Genomic DNA, 15,788 nt, shown 5'->3' with positions numbered 1-15,788 from the left:
CTGGCCTCAAAATGCTCTTTTACTCTAAACTGCTGGGCATCTTTAAAAGAAATGAAAAGTTTCTCTTTTGTTTCTGTCCTCTTGCTGGGCTTCCACTACTTCACCTATTGCGGAAAAAAAAAAAAAGAAGAAGAGCTGGGTTAAACATTCTCCAATGACCACCTTTAAGAGATAAACTATACAAAAAAAAAAAAAAAAAGAATTCCTATCATCTTACCCATAAAGTTCTTTTACCTACTGCTACTTGGGGCCCTGGGCTGGCTCAGATAGACCAAATCATCTGAGGATGTCCATTTGGGTCTTGGGGTCTCCCATTTGCTGTTTACCAACAGAGGCAAAGTAAAGGGCCTTCCTCCTAAAGCGCTCTCCCTCTCTGGCAGTGGGTGGAGGACAAGTGTGGGTGAAGACAAGTGGGTACATAAGAGGGAGTGGGTGTGCCCACGAGAAGACACGCTCCAGCAACGCTTGCACTATGAAAGGGAGGTGTTTGACATTGGGCTTCCCTCATGTCATAGGAGATGGAGGCCAAGCATCAGAGATCCATTCTGCATAGGCTGTGCTGTCCTCCAAGTGCTATCCGCCTCCTCACCCCCAGCACTGACCCCTACTGCCAGAAAAGGAGGGCCTGTCAGGCTCCCACGTAAATTACTAGCGTTCCAGGAGATGAAGCCCTCTAGGGAGAAGCTGGAGGTGCCCAGCCATCCTTCAAACACTTGCCCTCCAGGACTTCAAAAGCCTCTTTCACGTTTTATTGACTTCTGACCAAGCCAAATCAAAAACTGGGCAAAGCTGAAGAAGAAAGCCAGGGACAGGGCAGGTGGTTATTGGAAGTGCAGTAACGTAATTATCCGAGGACTGATAAAAGAAAGTGAGACGGAGGAAGAGGTGGGAAAAGGTTAGACTGCAATTTGTAGATTATATGAGAGTACTTCACAAAGTTCGTGGAAAAGTAGAACTAAGGGATAATATGAATCTTTCCGTGAACTTTTTGAAGACCACTCTCATATATTCCATGTGTCTGAATCTAGTGCCCATCAGGTTTTATAGGAACGCTGAACTTGGTTTCAAGTCCTGACTGTGCCACAACCAGTTATGTGACGTTGGGCAAGTCCCCTTTCGTGAGTTTCTTCATCTGGTAAACTAAGTTAAGTTGTGATAAGTTCCCTCCCCTCCCTGTCTGGCTGTGATTCAGCCTCCTAGGAACAGGAGAGGTGTGGGTGCGTCTTCCCTCTGGCCAGCGGATGACAGCACTGGCTGTTCGCTGCAGCTGCAGCCCAAGGAACCCCTTCTGGTCAAGCTCTCCGCACTTGTGTCTATAGACCTGCAGCCTCAGCACTTAGCACCACGGAAGCTCCGTTCATCACGCACAGGAAGCTTCCACCATGACGTTCTCAGGAGCATCCTGGAGAGAACAATTGTTGAGAGAAGGCAGATATAAATAATACACGAAGTCTTTGAGAACAGAGAGGAATGGAGAAGTGATGATCTGTCTCTTTTTATTTATTTTTTTTTTATGAGCCTTTTACATGAACTCTTTGCATTTGTGCACTCCCAGAGGGCAGACGTGCTGTTCTTTTTCTCTTTCTAGCACTAAGTGCCAGAACATATAGCAGGTATTCAGAAAGTGTTTGTGAACTGATGAATGTATCAAAGAACATTTTCATTTGATCATTTCTCTTGCCTAACAGAAAGGGGTTTACCTGCTGTGCAGTCCAGCCAATAAGCCTGCACACTGAGATTCGCAGTAGGAAAGACTGGCATTTATTGAGTGGCACTGGTCAAGGAGTATAGGCCAGGTCATGCTGTAAATACCCGAACTCCCCTGTGGTTTAATGTCACAAGCATTTATAGAACAAAATCGTGAGGAGGGATCTTGAGAGTTGTGTGGGATCTGGTGGGCTTATGGTGAGGTCAGAACAACTATTTCTGGCATCCTGACTAAAGTCCTTCTCAGCTCCCTTGAGTCTGGAGGTGTATGAACTTCAAAGCAGGCTTGTAGTTAATGGTGGTCTGCAAAACAACTTAAGATGGGTATTACAGATATTATCTCAAGCCATTCTGCTAAGGAACAAACATCTCGTGACCATGAAATCACACTTACCCTAAGGAAAGTATATGTTTAACTAACTTTATTCTTATCTTATGCTTAAGTAAATTTTACTGGTGCTCCTAGAAATTCAGCCCATTGCTCCATCAAAGGTTTTTCTTTAGCTAGTCCCTGCCCCCAGCCAAGGTCTGTTCTGGCTGTGTGTACAGAGAAAGGTAGGAAAAATATCAGAGTCTATCCCATTTCATTTCAAGTTGATTCTTACAGGCAACCTTAGAAGTAGGAATTTAATATTTATTGAATGAGTAAACTATATGAACCATCACGGAGATCAACAAAAATGACTGGACACTAACTGCCTACACAGGTTCTGCACTAAGGTTACACTGGTGAGTAAGAACCACTCTGCATGGTGATGGTTTAGAGCCTGCGCCCTCCCACTGGGTCTGGAGGGAGCTCTGCTGAGAGAGGGGTGGTGTATGAGTGACGATGTAACTGATGGGCAGATCTGTATCATTAAAGGCCTTGTAGGCCATGTGGCTCAGGGGTTGGGACCTTCTCCTGCCAGCAATTGGAGTCACTGAATGACTGAATGACTTTATTGAGGAATTTCAGGGACCACATTTCTGTTTCATTCACCACTCTGTGAAGAACGGATTAAAAGTGAGCTGGGTCAAGATGAAGGATGGGAGGTAGGTGCTGCTGGAAGCTTGGAATTAGGGTGCCCTGCAATAAAGTGGCAGCAGAGGCAGCAATAAGGGCATTGATTTGAAAGATATTGGAGGAGGTAGAACAACTGAAGTTAGAAATGGGCTTTGCAAGGAGGATATGGAATATGCATAAAGCAAACGTACTTCACAGGGCCTGGTTTTCCAAAGCCTTGCAGTTTCAAATATTGACCTTGTAAAGGACAGGAAATTTCCCCCAGGCTATAGTCTCTGTTGTAAGATGAAGAATTGTAACACAGCAAGGTTGCTGGCTGAAGGACAGATAGGTTACTGATTGATATGTAAAGATACTGAGAAATTGCTGTAAGAAGAGAATGTTTGCTAAAATCAAGCTTTTGTTGCAAATTGCATTATGGAAGGTCACCTTGCTTGCCTTACTGAATGTTACCAGCTTCTATTGTTAAACTTGTTAAACTATACTTAGCAAAAACCCCACCTATGTTCTCTTCTTGTAACTTCCTGGTCCGGAGAATAAATGCAGGAAGAGAACCCCAGTTCGTGGTTAATTTCCCAAATGGAAGGAATGCCTCACTCTTGAGGGTTCCAGGAGATTAACCCCTTTTTGGGGATTCTCACTGCTCAGAAGAGATGAGCTTTGAGTAATCTTTGGTGGCTCCGTCACCCAGGGGAAAAGGGATGATAAATCCGTGGGAGGCAAAGCAACAGGAGGGTGCTCAAAATTAACAAATACATAGAGAGAGGCCAAATAAACTAAGGACTGAAACATTTCAAGCATTTGCATGGTTCCTATTACTCACTGAATGGACTGTCATATTCATTCGCACACGCCCCAAACTCCAGCCTTTCAACCCCACCTTCCCCCAGGGTCATCTATTCACAACCCATTTCCTGTCTCCTATCTCTATTCACGACCCATTTCCCATCTCTGTTAATGGTGCCAGTCACTGCTCATCAGGACTGTTCTCTCCTCAACTCCCCAGCCAGGCTCTTGAAAATTCTTCCTAAATATTTCCAGATCCTTCCAATCATCTTTATTCCCACTACTGCTGAAAATTCAGTTCCTTAATCTTTGAATGAGCTCTGTGATAGCCACATAATTAATTGGTCTCCTGATTTCAGATTTCCACCAACTGGCAGGGTAAGCCTGCTAAAATGCAAATGCCCATTTGTTACTATGTTACTTAAAATCTGATTTGCCTTCAGGACAACATCCCCATTTCTTGGCCAGGAATAGAGCCTTTAAGGATGGGTTTGTTCCCCAATCTGATGCTGCAACCACACTGGCATATATAGATAGATATACTGAGTGAGTGAAGGAGTGTATGCTCTCTGTCCATCAGAAAGTGGCAGCCACCAGGGACCTCTGCTGTGAGGTGTACCCCCACCCTCACCCACCATGCCTCCATACCAAGAGAAAAAGAGTGTGGGGGGATTCTGAGAGCATGTGTGCATATAACCTGGAACAACTGTCTAAAAGGTTGCCAATTCCTGCATGGTTTACACCAGCGTTGTCCAATGTTCTACAATCTGCATTGATCAGTATGGTAGCCATGACACATGGAGCTACCGAGCACTTGAAATGTGATTAGTGCGACTGAGGATCTGAATTTAAAATTTTAATTGTAACTAATTTAAATGGCCATGTTACTAGGACTTAGAATACTGGGTTCTTTGGGAGTCAATGTCATAGAAATGAACACGGAACCCAGCATATGGTTGGGCAAACGAGGTTTATTGAGACATAGCTTGTGCACGAGGGCGTCCTCACGAAAGGGGAAGTGCTGTGCTCCGAGTGTTCAGCAGGAGGGGTTTTCAAAGGCAAAAGAGCAGGGTAAGGAGCTTGGGAAGCAGGGTGAGGTCTCCGGTCTGATGACTGGGGTCTTCACCAGTTGGTCACAAGGCGTTCTGTTTTCAGCCTCAGCAGGTGAGGGCTGCTGGTTCTCCTCCTCTGCCAGGGCCTCATTGTTCTCTCAAGGCCTGTACAAGAATGCTTACACAAGGGGGTTAAGCAGCCTTGCGTAATGACATGTTTGTGGGAAGGGGATGTTCCAGGGGCGTCTTTAGGGCTATTTAACCCCTGTCCTCCCTGGTGTTTCCTGGAACAGGATGTGGTCTGTTGCCCCTGGGGTCTCTGCTGCATTTCCAACACGTAGACTACGGCTGAGTTCTTGGTGCGGACAACAAAATGGAGTCTCTCCTGTCAGCCTTGTCCTTACTCCTGTCTCAGCCACATATGGCCAGTCACTGCCATATGGGACAGTGCAGGTCTATACATATCTGCATTAACCTTAACATGCCAAAAAAGAGCCCCTGAAGGCTGAACTGAGACATTTTCACAGCAGAGACTAATACCAGCTTAGATCAGAAAGGAGTTGTTAATATATGAGAAAATATATCAGGCTAGATAGGCTAAACCTCTTACCAATACATAGTTATCCAACTAATGTGATTTCAGGATGTCAAATTAGTGCTTAGTAACATTATATAGTGTCTAATACACAGGTCACACACTGGCTAAGCTGCTTATGTTTCTCTACCCTCCTTCATATTACCTCTTTGCCTCAATAGGAAGAGACTGCATTTTGTGAGGACTTTAATGCATGCCTACCGATAGGGAGGAGGAGGCATGAAGGCTAGCCATGGAAGGATCATAATCGAAAAGCTTGAAATGAATTGACATAGACAAAATTTACAATAAGAACCCAAATCTTTAACTCTCTCTTATGGTATTTTTAGAGAGGGTATGGAAGGAGGCCAGGTATCTCCAGCCAAGTATTAGCTCTCCTCCTAAGTGTATTTCATTTCTCTCCCTTGGGCTCTTTTGTCTCTTGCTCAACCTCAATTAGTCAACATGAAATTATTAGCTCAGCCTCCTCTCCAAGAGTCTGGTGCGTCCTGCCGTGTCCGAGGGACTCCTGGCAGCATTCTCTGCTGTGGGAGCTCCTTGCACTGCTGTTGCATAGTCCTTTAACCCCAAGAGCTTGGGGCAGCTTCCTTGGCTAAGGCATACTGAGCAGTGTGGCATTTGCTGGCTTCCAGTAATTGTGTTCCACAGGTGCTTTACATTCTTGGGAACTGAAAGAAAGTGAGCCGAAATGCTGGGTACTGTTCAAGCTTTATTAAAGAAAGAAATCTGCTGGGCTGTGCTCGAAATGGAGGACAGTCCGGGGCTGCCCTGAAAATGGGGGACAGCACCAGGTGTAGGGATGGTAGAGCTTATATTGGTATGTTGGCACCATGAGCTGGGTGATGTAATTCCAGGGTGGGGATTGAGTTAGGTCATGGGGACGAAGAGTTCTGCACATGTGGCATTTTCTCCGAAACCATGAGGCTTCTTGTAAAAGAGAACGGGAGAGGGGAGGGGAGTACATGGGTGGCGCCGTGTTGTACTTGGGCTTGTCTAAAATGGTGCTGGTTATGTTGCAGATCTATTAGGACCAAGATCCTTAAACGAGCTTTTCAGAAAGTTTTGCCGTCAGCCAGAGCAACTTCCTTCAGGACTGGCTTACGCTTAAGACTAGGGCTTCTTCCCAAACAGGAACATCCAGACACGTATCAAACAAGCATCTGGGGGTTCTGCTGGGCCAGCAAGAGCGAGGGCAGAGTTTTGTAAAATGTTCCACATTCCTATGGGTCTATTGTACATTCCAAGAGATTCCCTACAGAATAAATGTAAAATTTATGTTTCTTTTATTTCGTTAAAAGAAACTTTGTAATTAAAAAAAAAAAATCACTCGATTCAAAGGCAGAGAAAGAACCAAGAATGTGGTCTAGATTTTAAATTGAGTGTCCTTGAAGTCCTTATCAGGGTGAGAACCCTGAGGCCTCCAGCAAGCTGGACTTTAGCTCCCTCTACCCTACACTCCCACAGCAGAGCAGTGATTCACGTGCAGACCTGGAATTACTGAATGCCCCGAAGGGCGGAGTAACCACAAATGTGTCAGCTGCACAGCACTGAAGGCAGGGCCGAGAGAATGTGAGAAAATGTGAGAACAGTCAACCTTCCAGACTTCCTCTCCTCAGATGTAGGGAGAATGAAAAAAACAAAAAAATACCAGGCCAGCCCTTCCTTCTATTCTGGAACATTAAAGGCCAGATCCACAAAGCCTGCAATAAAGAAATGAATGGATAGCTAAATCCAAAAGCCTGAGCCAAGAAAAGACAATAGTTTCACATCCTGTTTGCAGGAGGAAAGGGAAGCTGTAAGCAGCAGCTCCCCAGGGACTCCTCTGAGCTTGAAAGGTTTGCATTTCCTTCCTTGTAAACACAGCCCGGTCTCCTGTAGCTTTCAGAGTTCCCTCCTGCCTTCCACTCTCAATTGTTTTTCTTACAACCTAAGACCCCGGCAGCCTTGAGAGCAGTGGCTCTGCTGCCAGCTCCTGATGGTTTTAGGAAGGACACTAGGAAGGCAGGGGAGCTTGAGAACCACGCTCTCTGCTCTCAGCTATTAGATCCCATTTCCAAGGGCCAGGGGATGTGTCTGATCCTGTGCTGCTTTTCCATGGCTGCAAGATATTTATGTTTGGCTTTATTTTTCCTTAAAACCTCATAAGAACAAGTAGCAATTACAACACTACTTGTAATAGAGAATAATAGAACAGCTGGAAACCACCTAAATGTCCATAAGTTCTGAAATGGTTTGAAGTATTATGGGGGAGAAAAGCCCTGTAGGTTGTTAATAATGGCATAGTTCTTTATGTCCAACATGGAAACTTCTCTGGCACAGTGCTAAGGGGAAAAAAGCAAACTGCAAAGCACCATGATCCCATTTTCAGTTTTAAAACAGGCAAAAAATCTTTACTAAAATCATGGTTGGATCCTGATTTGAAGAAACCATTTATAAAATGCCATTTTTGAGACAAGGGAAATTTGAATACAAACTGCGTAATAGATGAAACCAAGGACTTGGCTTTTAAAATGTGTTTTAAAAAATGCTTTTGTTAAATGTGACAGGATATTATAGTTATGTAAGAAAATGTCTATATTTTTACAAGATTCACAAGGAAGAATGTAGGGGTGAACTGGCATGATTTGGGGATTTGTTTAAAAATAACTCAGAAAAGAGGAAAAAGAAAAAAGGGATCTTGCAGCCAGCCCAGCTGCAACCACTGAGCTGCCACAGGCAGAGTCCTTGCCCTCCCGAGCTGGTGGGGAGGCTTGAGGGTGAGGGGAGCCTTGGGCCTCAGCCATGGCTCCCCGACACCTGCAGCCAGCCCAGCAGCGACCACCAAGACACAGCATGAAGGGTCCTGGGTTCCCGAGCTGGGACAGTGAGGGACGGGCGCTCTTGCCACACCCCCTGACATCTGCACCCAGCTCGGCAATGACCAAGCCACTGCTGGGAATCCCCTCCTCCCCTGAGGGGATGTGGGGGTGCCACAGGCCTCAATCCCTCCCCTCCTTCCTCCTTCTTCCATCCCATTTCCTTCCCCTTTCCCCTCTCCCCCTCCCTCCCAACTGCTCCACAACATCCTTGAATGTAAAAAATAATATTAATAAAATTATTTTCTTTAAAAAAATCTATTCAAATAATAAAAGAAAAAAGAGATTGATGAAATAACTATTGAGATAGATATATGAAGGTTGATTTTACTATTCTGTTTTGTGTACATCTGAAATTTTTTGTAATAAAAGAATCTTCAATACATAAGAAGAAAAGTGCAGGGGGGACCCACTGTAAAAGCAGATGGGTAGTTACCACCACCTCTGCCAATGCCACAAATGCCACTTTCCTCCTCTGCAAATGCTCCCTCCCCTCCCCTAAGCAGCTGGGAGGATTAAGTCAATGGTTCCCAAATTCGGTTCGATCAGAATCCAGAATCGCCCACAGGGGCCACAAGGGAGCCAACAGGGGGTGAGAGAATATCTGAGGTTACCTCTTAACCACTGCCCAACTCAGCTCACTCGGGCTGCAGCCTCCCCCAGAAATGAGCATTTGGTCGGCATGTTCCCCATGTAGCTTGGAAGCCAGAGTGCCAGCAGGAGGAAGCCCTCCCTCGGACACTTAGTTCTAACTCGGGAGGAACTGCAGGGAGGATGAAAACCCGTAAGACTCTCTTACTGCCGCCTTTGTGTGCTGGGGAAGCATCTGCCATTTCACACGTGAGGATGCTGTTCACGTGTGAGAATCACTCCCAGGTGTGCTCCTGCCAGCTCTCCCTCTTTCCCACTCAGGAAAGCATCAAGTTAAGCAAGCCAGGGGTCATCAGGAAGCCATGGCAATTTATAATATTAATAAATCACTGCAAAACTTCAATGCTTTATTGGTAATATATTATTTGTGACATAGCTCTCAACAGTTTGAATCACCATATTGTCTTCCAAATGGAGGTTAAGACCCCCGGGCATCTGTGTCTCTACCACCTACACTACCCCCTACTCATGCCACCCCACCCAGCTCCTAAGGAAAAGGGAGAAAACTGCATTTCAGGCACACAGCACATTTATTTGAATAAGGAAGTTGGGTTCTTCTTGTGGTGCGAGAGGCCACAAGGTACAGTGATTCAGAACAAGGCTTTGGATCAAACCCCCCTGGCCCCTGCTCAGCCCCAGTCTCTCCTCTCAGTACCTTATTAGCTAAGTGCCCTTGGGCAAGCTATATAATCTAAGCCTGACAACTGATTTTCTAAAAATGGGTTTGATGAGTACAACTAGTATCAACTCATAGTGCTATAATAGTGTAAGAAATGCAAAGTGCCTGGCACACAGCAAGTATTTAGTAACTATTAGTTATTACTACTATGTCACCTCTGTCACCCCCACTCTGCAGCAAGCTCCTTGAGGAGCTTTGTCTTGTTCATTTTGTTTCCTTATGCTTAGCACAGTGTCTGGCACAGGATAGTTCTTAATGTAGGTTGTTGAATGGATAAGTCCATCCATCCAGTCAATACTCACTGAGCACCTACCAAGTGCCAGGTACTGGTCTACGCACCAGGGATAGAGCCATGCACAAAACAGTCAAGTCCTGTCATCTTGGAGCTTATGTTCTAGGAGAGGCAAGCAAATCCAGCTGGACGGAAGGAGAAAAACAGCAGGGCTGACGGGGCTAGAGGGCCAGGGGTAGGGGTGGGTTGCTCTTTTATATATCACAGAAGGTCTCTCTGAGAAGGTGACATTTGATCTGAGACTTAAAAGAAGTGAGAGAGCAAAGCACACAAATATCTTCCGTGTTTCAAGCGGAAGGAGATGCGAGGGTAAAGCCCTCGAAGCAAGCACAAGCGTGGTGTTTTGGAAAAATAAAGATGGTGTGGCTGGAGTGGTGGGGGTGTGCATAAAAAGGCTTTTATCTCTTTTTCTATTTAATTAAAATAAACACAACTGAGAAATTGAAAAAGATGTATTAAAATATTCACAAAAGTTACAATTGAAAAAGAGCAAAGAATAATAATGAGCTTGTTGGTTTTTCCCTTGGTGGATACAACCACAGATAGTTGGGAATTTTCCTCTCTACATAATCCCTTTAGGGGCACATGATTCACACACAATTTTAGGAGGTCTTGTTCCGCCAGGAAGAAGACACGGAAAGGTCAGGTCTACTGCTCAGAAGCAACCCCACTACTGTCATCTGCAGTTAGGCACAGGAATGCTGAGGCACAGGAGAAAGGGACAAAAAGCCAAGGGACAGCGCGTGCCCTGGGGCGGGCGGCCCCGCCCTGCGATGCTCAGCCCGCGCCGGCCCGAGCAGCTCAGCTCCGTCCGTGCAGCTCCGTCCGTGCAGATCAGCACCGCCCGAGCAGCTCAGCTCCGTCCGTGCAGCTCCGTCCGTGCGGCTGAGCCAGGCCCGGGCAGGCGGCGGGGAGCTGGCCCAGAGCACCGGCTTCCCCGAAACGCGGCGACAGCGAAAGCAGACGTCAGGAACGTCAGCACGTACAGTCTACTCCCAGGAACTGTTGAGAAGGGAGGAAAGGGGGACGCTCCTTTTCTCTGTAAAAAGCGACGGTAAGGAAACCTCGCACGTGTAAACGCGCACGCGGGGTCTGTCGACGACCTGTGTCCTTCCCACCTCGAACACGGCCTCGGTCGGCTGTGCGGCTCGCACAGTGGCAAAGGCTCGCCAAGACCGGCATTATCTTGGCATCCGTCTGAAGAATGGTGACCATCCCCGCCTGCCTCCCCTCCTGTCTCCTCAATGCTCCTGTCATTTCCAAAATGGGTGCGGAAAGGTTTTAGGGGCAAGGCGCCGTCGACCACTTTGGGAAGCGTCTCCGGGCAAGCACGCGCCGAGAGGCACGGAGGTCCCCTGTCCCCTCCCCGCCCCGGCCTCGGGGTGACGAGCCTGCTCCCCGCTCGCCTCCATACACAGCCGGGGAGAGCGACAAACAGCTCCTCCGGAAATAAAAGCCCTCCTGTGTGCGACAGTCAGTTTTGAAGCTCACAGTCCCCTTCTCTGTTATATCGTCTCACACGCATCTTTAAATCTAAATCCTGCTTTATCACCTTTGTGAATTCTTTTAGAACTGGGCCTTCAAACACCCCCAAAGATGACAGACGACGGGAAGGACATGGAAGCCGCTCACAGGGAACTTCAAACTAAATGGGAGAAAAGCTAAAGTCACCCTCACTGTCAACCCTAACATGTTCTGCAGACCATCTAGACGGTATTCTTTCCATAACTGGGGGCTCTCAGACAATTCTAAAGGCGAAAAATATTATTTTAAAACAAAATAATCAAGAAAATGGGAGAATGACAATATAAATAAAAGTTTAATGATCTTCACCATGCTTTTCATTACCAGTCAAAAACTGATAGATTTGAGGTGGGGTGGGGGGTAGTTAGTGGGAGAAACAGTTTTGGGGAAGGATCCCCAAGTTGTTTCTATTTTTTCTTATCTTATTGTTTATCAATTCTATGTAATTGGGGGGGAGGGGAGTGAAAAAAGCAAACAAACAAACAAAAAAAAGCAAACAACGCACAGAAACAGAGAAGAGATTCCCAAAGTAGCAATACTAGCCCCACTTGATTTCAAAAAATCTTGACCCTTTTCAGTTTCAAAGGTCTCTACAGCACCCTGAAGATATTATAAAGCCATGACTGCTGCTGCCTCTGGCTGGAAGCATGACTGAAGCTTTACAGAGAAGGTGAATCTCTAGAGAGCTCTCAGATCCAGGAGAGTGGCAATCTAATGATCCCATTGCTGCCCACTTAGTAGGAAAGAAACTCCTGTCCTTCAGCTGTGTGGGGACTCTTATCTCAAGCAGGAAGGACTTCAGCAAAGAATATTAACTGATAACCTTTTACTCTCCAAATGGCACAATACTCCTCAAGCAAGCCCAGATTTTCTACTTTAATTATCTCTACGGTATTGATCTAAAAGTACCTAGAAGAAGTGAATTCCAGCATGTATCCTTTGCCTATCTTGCTATTATGAATCCACAAATGGATATGACACACTTAAAGGGTGCAACGTTAAAGTAAGTCTACAGAACGTGTAAGGCTAAAAATTGCCCTGTTGTAGAGAGCAAAACAACAAAAATGTTTCAAACTGTCTTCCAGGGCATAGCTAATGGATGTTTACTAAAAGCTACCACCAAATAAACAGTGCCGACACTTGAAGGCCACCTTGGACGTGCTTCCATCGTAGAGTCTCCATTCTCCAACTACAATAAATGCTAAGACTAGTTAAGCCCTCAGATGAAAAGGCCATGTCTACTAGAAATACTAAAATATCTGCTACTGTCTCTGTTAAGGCAAACCATATCTAAATGATAGTGACAGGAAACTGAAATTTCCCAGTTGTAAATGACCCTGACAGAAAGTACAAAAACAGCAAGACAATTTGTATATCTGCAGAATTATACCATCTTTTCATCATGCAACGGTGGCTCCTCACGTCAGGATGATTAAATAGAGTATTTATACATATCCTTTATATATATCTTTTTCTCCCGCTATGAGTACACATGTGCTTGTCCTTGCCTGGGTCTCCAAGGCCACACATGGTTATGGGCTACATTTTCTGCACAAGAGTCCTGTTTGGATTTGTTGCTTGCTTAGGATATGTTCTGTGTCTTCTCAATTTTTCCGGATATCCGCATACACCACAGACTCTGACTTGTTAATCTTGTCACTGTGATGTCCACCAGAGTGGTCTAACTGTGCATATATGACTGGACCCTGGAGAAGAGAAGTAGAATTACAGGTTTAGAAAACCTGTTGGTTCCTTTAGATACAGGTGTAGAAATAATAATTAAAGTGGCAACATTAGGGCTTCAAAGCAGAGTTCCCTCCTTTGAATGGCTTCAAGACCTCTTTTGAATGATATGTCCATGACTGACTTTGAAACAAGATTGGGCATACCTGGATAATGGTTAAAGCTGGCACATGGGGATACGTTACATTATTCTCTCTACTTCTGCATATGTTTGGAAATTTCTATAACAAAATAATATTCCTTCTTAGGAATACCCCTTATCTTAATACCCGTCACATAATTTTTCAACCCTTGCAATTGGGAGCAGTCTTAAGAACTAAGATGGGAACTTCAACCAACCTGAGACCCACTGAAATCATGAACTTCAGCATAATCCACACAAGAAACCAACATACTTGGTGCCACCCAAAGATACAGTTAATTTGAGCTAGTCACTTTATACAAATAGGTACATGAAAACTTTTCAAATATTTTTCAATGCAACTATTTATAGCACAATTCTTTTAGTCTGATCTTTTCATGACCAATAAAAACATTATTTTCTTTGATTTCTAATATCAGATAACTTTTTCCTGTTTTAAAATAAAAAGGTTTAAAAAAATGCATGCCACAATCTATAAAAATGTAAGGGAAAACCCTAGATGGACTAAAGAAGAAGAGATTCTCTTCTTAGCTTCAGGAGTAAAGAAGAGGTTAAAGTCCTGGAGAGCTGTCAGGGTCCAATTCAGGAGAGCCAGGGAAGGTTGGGTTGCCAGGGGGCAGAGTGAATTCCTGACTTTTGGGGAAAGAGGTCTGAGCAGAGGCTCGGGGTTCAAACATCAGACAGGTGGTTGCACTTCAGGACACTTTCAGTCTCTTCCAACTCAGAGATTCTAAAATTGTAAACAACAACAACAACAACAAAAGAGCCTTAGTTTTAAAAGAAAAATTTAATATAACCCACAGTCAACTTTCCTCCCACTCAATGAGAGCTCTCCTTTAGAAATCTAACACTGTGCTTAAATGCTCAACTTTGAAATCGTAAGCTCAGTAGCCAAAAGCATGTGGTTTAAGACGAACATCCTTATCCCCACCCAGGAGCCTCAAAACCTGCATACTTTAGTGTGTAACGTGGGATCCTGTGGAGTATAAGGACTTCACCTGCCACAAAAGGGGTGGACCCAGGTGTAACACCTACACCACAGTACATCTAAAAGTGGAGCTACAAAATGACACTCAAGGACTGGATCGGTAGTCTGAATTCATGAATTATTCTTTGTTGAGCCTGGTAGAGAAGAGTACTGGCCACATGACCTTGAGTATATCTGTCAACCTCTAAGCATAAGTTTCTTTATCTCTAAAATGGCACTTATAATGGTATCTACACCTTTTAGTGTTGTTATGGGCACTAAATGAGATGATAGCTATAAATAACTTAGGCAGTGTCTGAGAGTTAGCACTCAATACTTGTTAGCCTTTATTATTATTATGAACATCTTGTTACACAAATACACTTTAAAATACACTGAGGGGACTCATCAAGTAAATTGAATAGTCAAACTCCATGTGTTTGTCTTTAGTCTGTAGATGATTCACTCTAATGCCTCGTATGGGTGATATTAATACATCACCCATACGAGACGTTGTTAATTCTTAATTATATGGAGACCCTCTGCATCCATCTCAGAAAGCTGCAAGTAAGTGCTAACCCAAAAGGAAACAAAAAGAAGTTAGAAAAACACTATTTTCTACTACTAGAAACAGAATGAAAAAAAAGTGGTCCCTGGTAACAGCCACTTCTAAGAATAAGACAGACCTCCCCAAATTAAATTACGTAACTTCCTACATAACAAAACCTTGTACCATAATTCCTAAAGACCCACTAGGAGTTTCAGGGTGTTCAGGGGGGAAGGAGTTTACAATGTGTGTTAGATTGTGAAATGGCTGCAAACTCTTTCTTTCAATGCATCCACACCCTTTGCAATATAAAGCTGCAGATCTTTCCATCAACAGTAAGAATCTATTTCTCCACCCCTTGAATCTGGGCTGGTCTTGTGACTTGAGCTGACCAACAGAATGAGGCAGAAGTGATGTTGTACAATTTCTACACCCAGACCTCAACAGGCCTTGCAGCTTCCACTCTCTTACTGATCTTGGGACCCATACAGCTACCACCATCATGGGAAGAAGCCCAAGTTAGCCTGATGGCTTATGTGAGACACATGACCTAGCTGCCTTCTGTCTGCATGACCAACAGCCTGCCAATTGTTAGACTGTGAGTAAGACCACTGTAGACTGTGCAGCCACTAGCCAACTCTCCAGCCAACCACAGATGCACACGTGAGCCTGCAGAGATCAGATGAACGGACCCAGACCAAACCAGAAGATTTGCCCAACCAAACCACAGAATCAGGAGCCAAATAAATGGTGGTTGTTTAGGGTGGTTTGTTACACAGCAATGGATAACTGATGCTTTATGTGAGTGGGGGGAAAAAAAAGAACAGAGAAAGCAAAGAAAAAGAACACAATATTATCTCTGAATCCGACGGTAAATGTTAAAATACCAGTAAGGTCTTTCATGTGGGACAGTATTGTATTTCATTGCAAGAGAATACAACAACCTGTTGAAAGTAACCTGGAATACACTGAAGGAATCCCTTCCTGTTGATGGATTTGGTTTTCTTCAAACTGCTCACTCTGACTGATGTTAGCCCTACTCCCCTCTTTCCCTAGGATATAATAAGGTCTTAAGTGAAGGACTTTGTTAGTAAACTGTGCAGAACTTAGCAGACTGTAGGTGTTAAATGAAGGGATGATGAAATAATGGATCCAGAGGAATTGTGGGATGTCGGCTGAAATCAGGATCTGCTGATGGATCTAGCTCAATCTAGAAAAGAATCTGGCTCTTCAGCTATTAAGAAG

The 15,788-nt window shown here is 44.6% G+C and overlaps 1 protein-coding gene across 3 annotated transcripts in view; it reads right to left on the bottom strand.

Moving 5' to 3' along the window:
- Positions 1-11,432: 11,432 nt before the first annotated feature.
- The window catches only part of MPZL1 (myelin protein zero like 1), a 61,947-nt gene continuing 57,591 nt past the window's right edge, over positions 11,433-15,788 (bottom strand). Inside the window, exon 6 of one of the 3 annotated variants that reach the window (XM_063105158.1) lies at positions 11,433-12,850. In XM_063105158.1, the coding sequence (XP_062961228.1) occupies positions 12,749-12,850 (102 nt within the window). In that variant the 3' untranslated portion in view covers positions 11,433-12,748. Of the gene's footprint in view, positions 12,851-13,507; positions 13,760-15,788 lie in introns of those variants that run through there. The other 2 variants (XM_063105161.1, XM_063105159.1) reach the window with 2 other exon arrangements.

The sequence above is a fragment of the Cynocephalus volans genome, chromosome 8, assembly GCF_027409185.1.
Source record: "Cynocephalus volans isolate mCynVol1 chromosome 8, mCynVol1.pri, whole genome shotgun sequence".
Lineage (NCBI taxonomy): Eukaryota > Metazoa > Chordata > Mammalia > Dermoptera > Cynocephalidae > Cynocephalus > Cynocephalus volans.
Note: the sequence above shows the minus strand (reverse complement) of the source record. Positions and strands in the feature narration are given on the sequence as shown.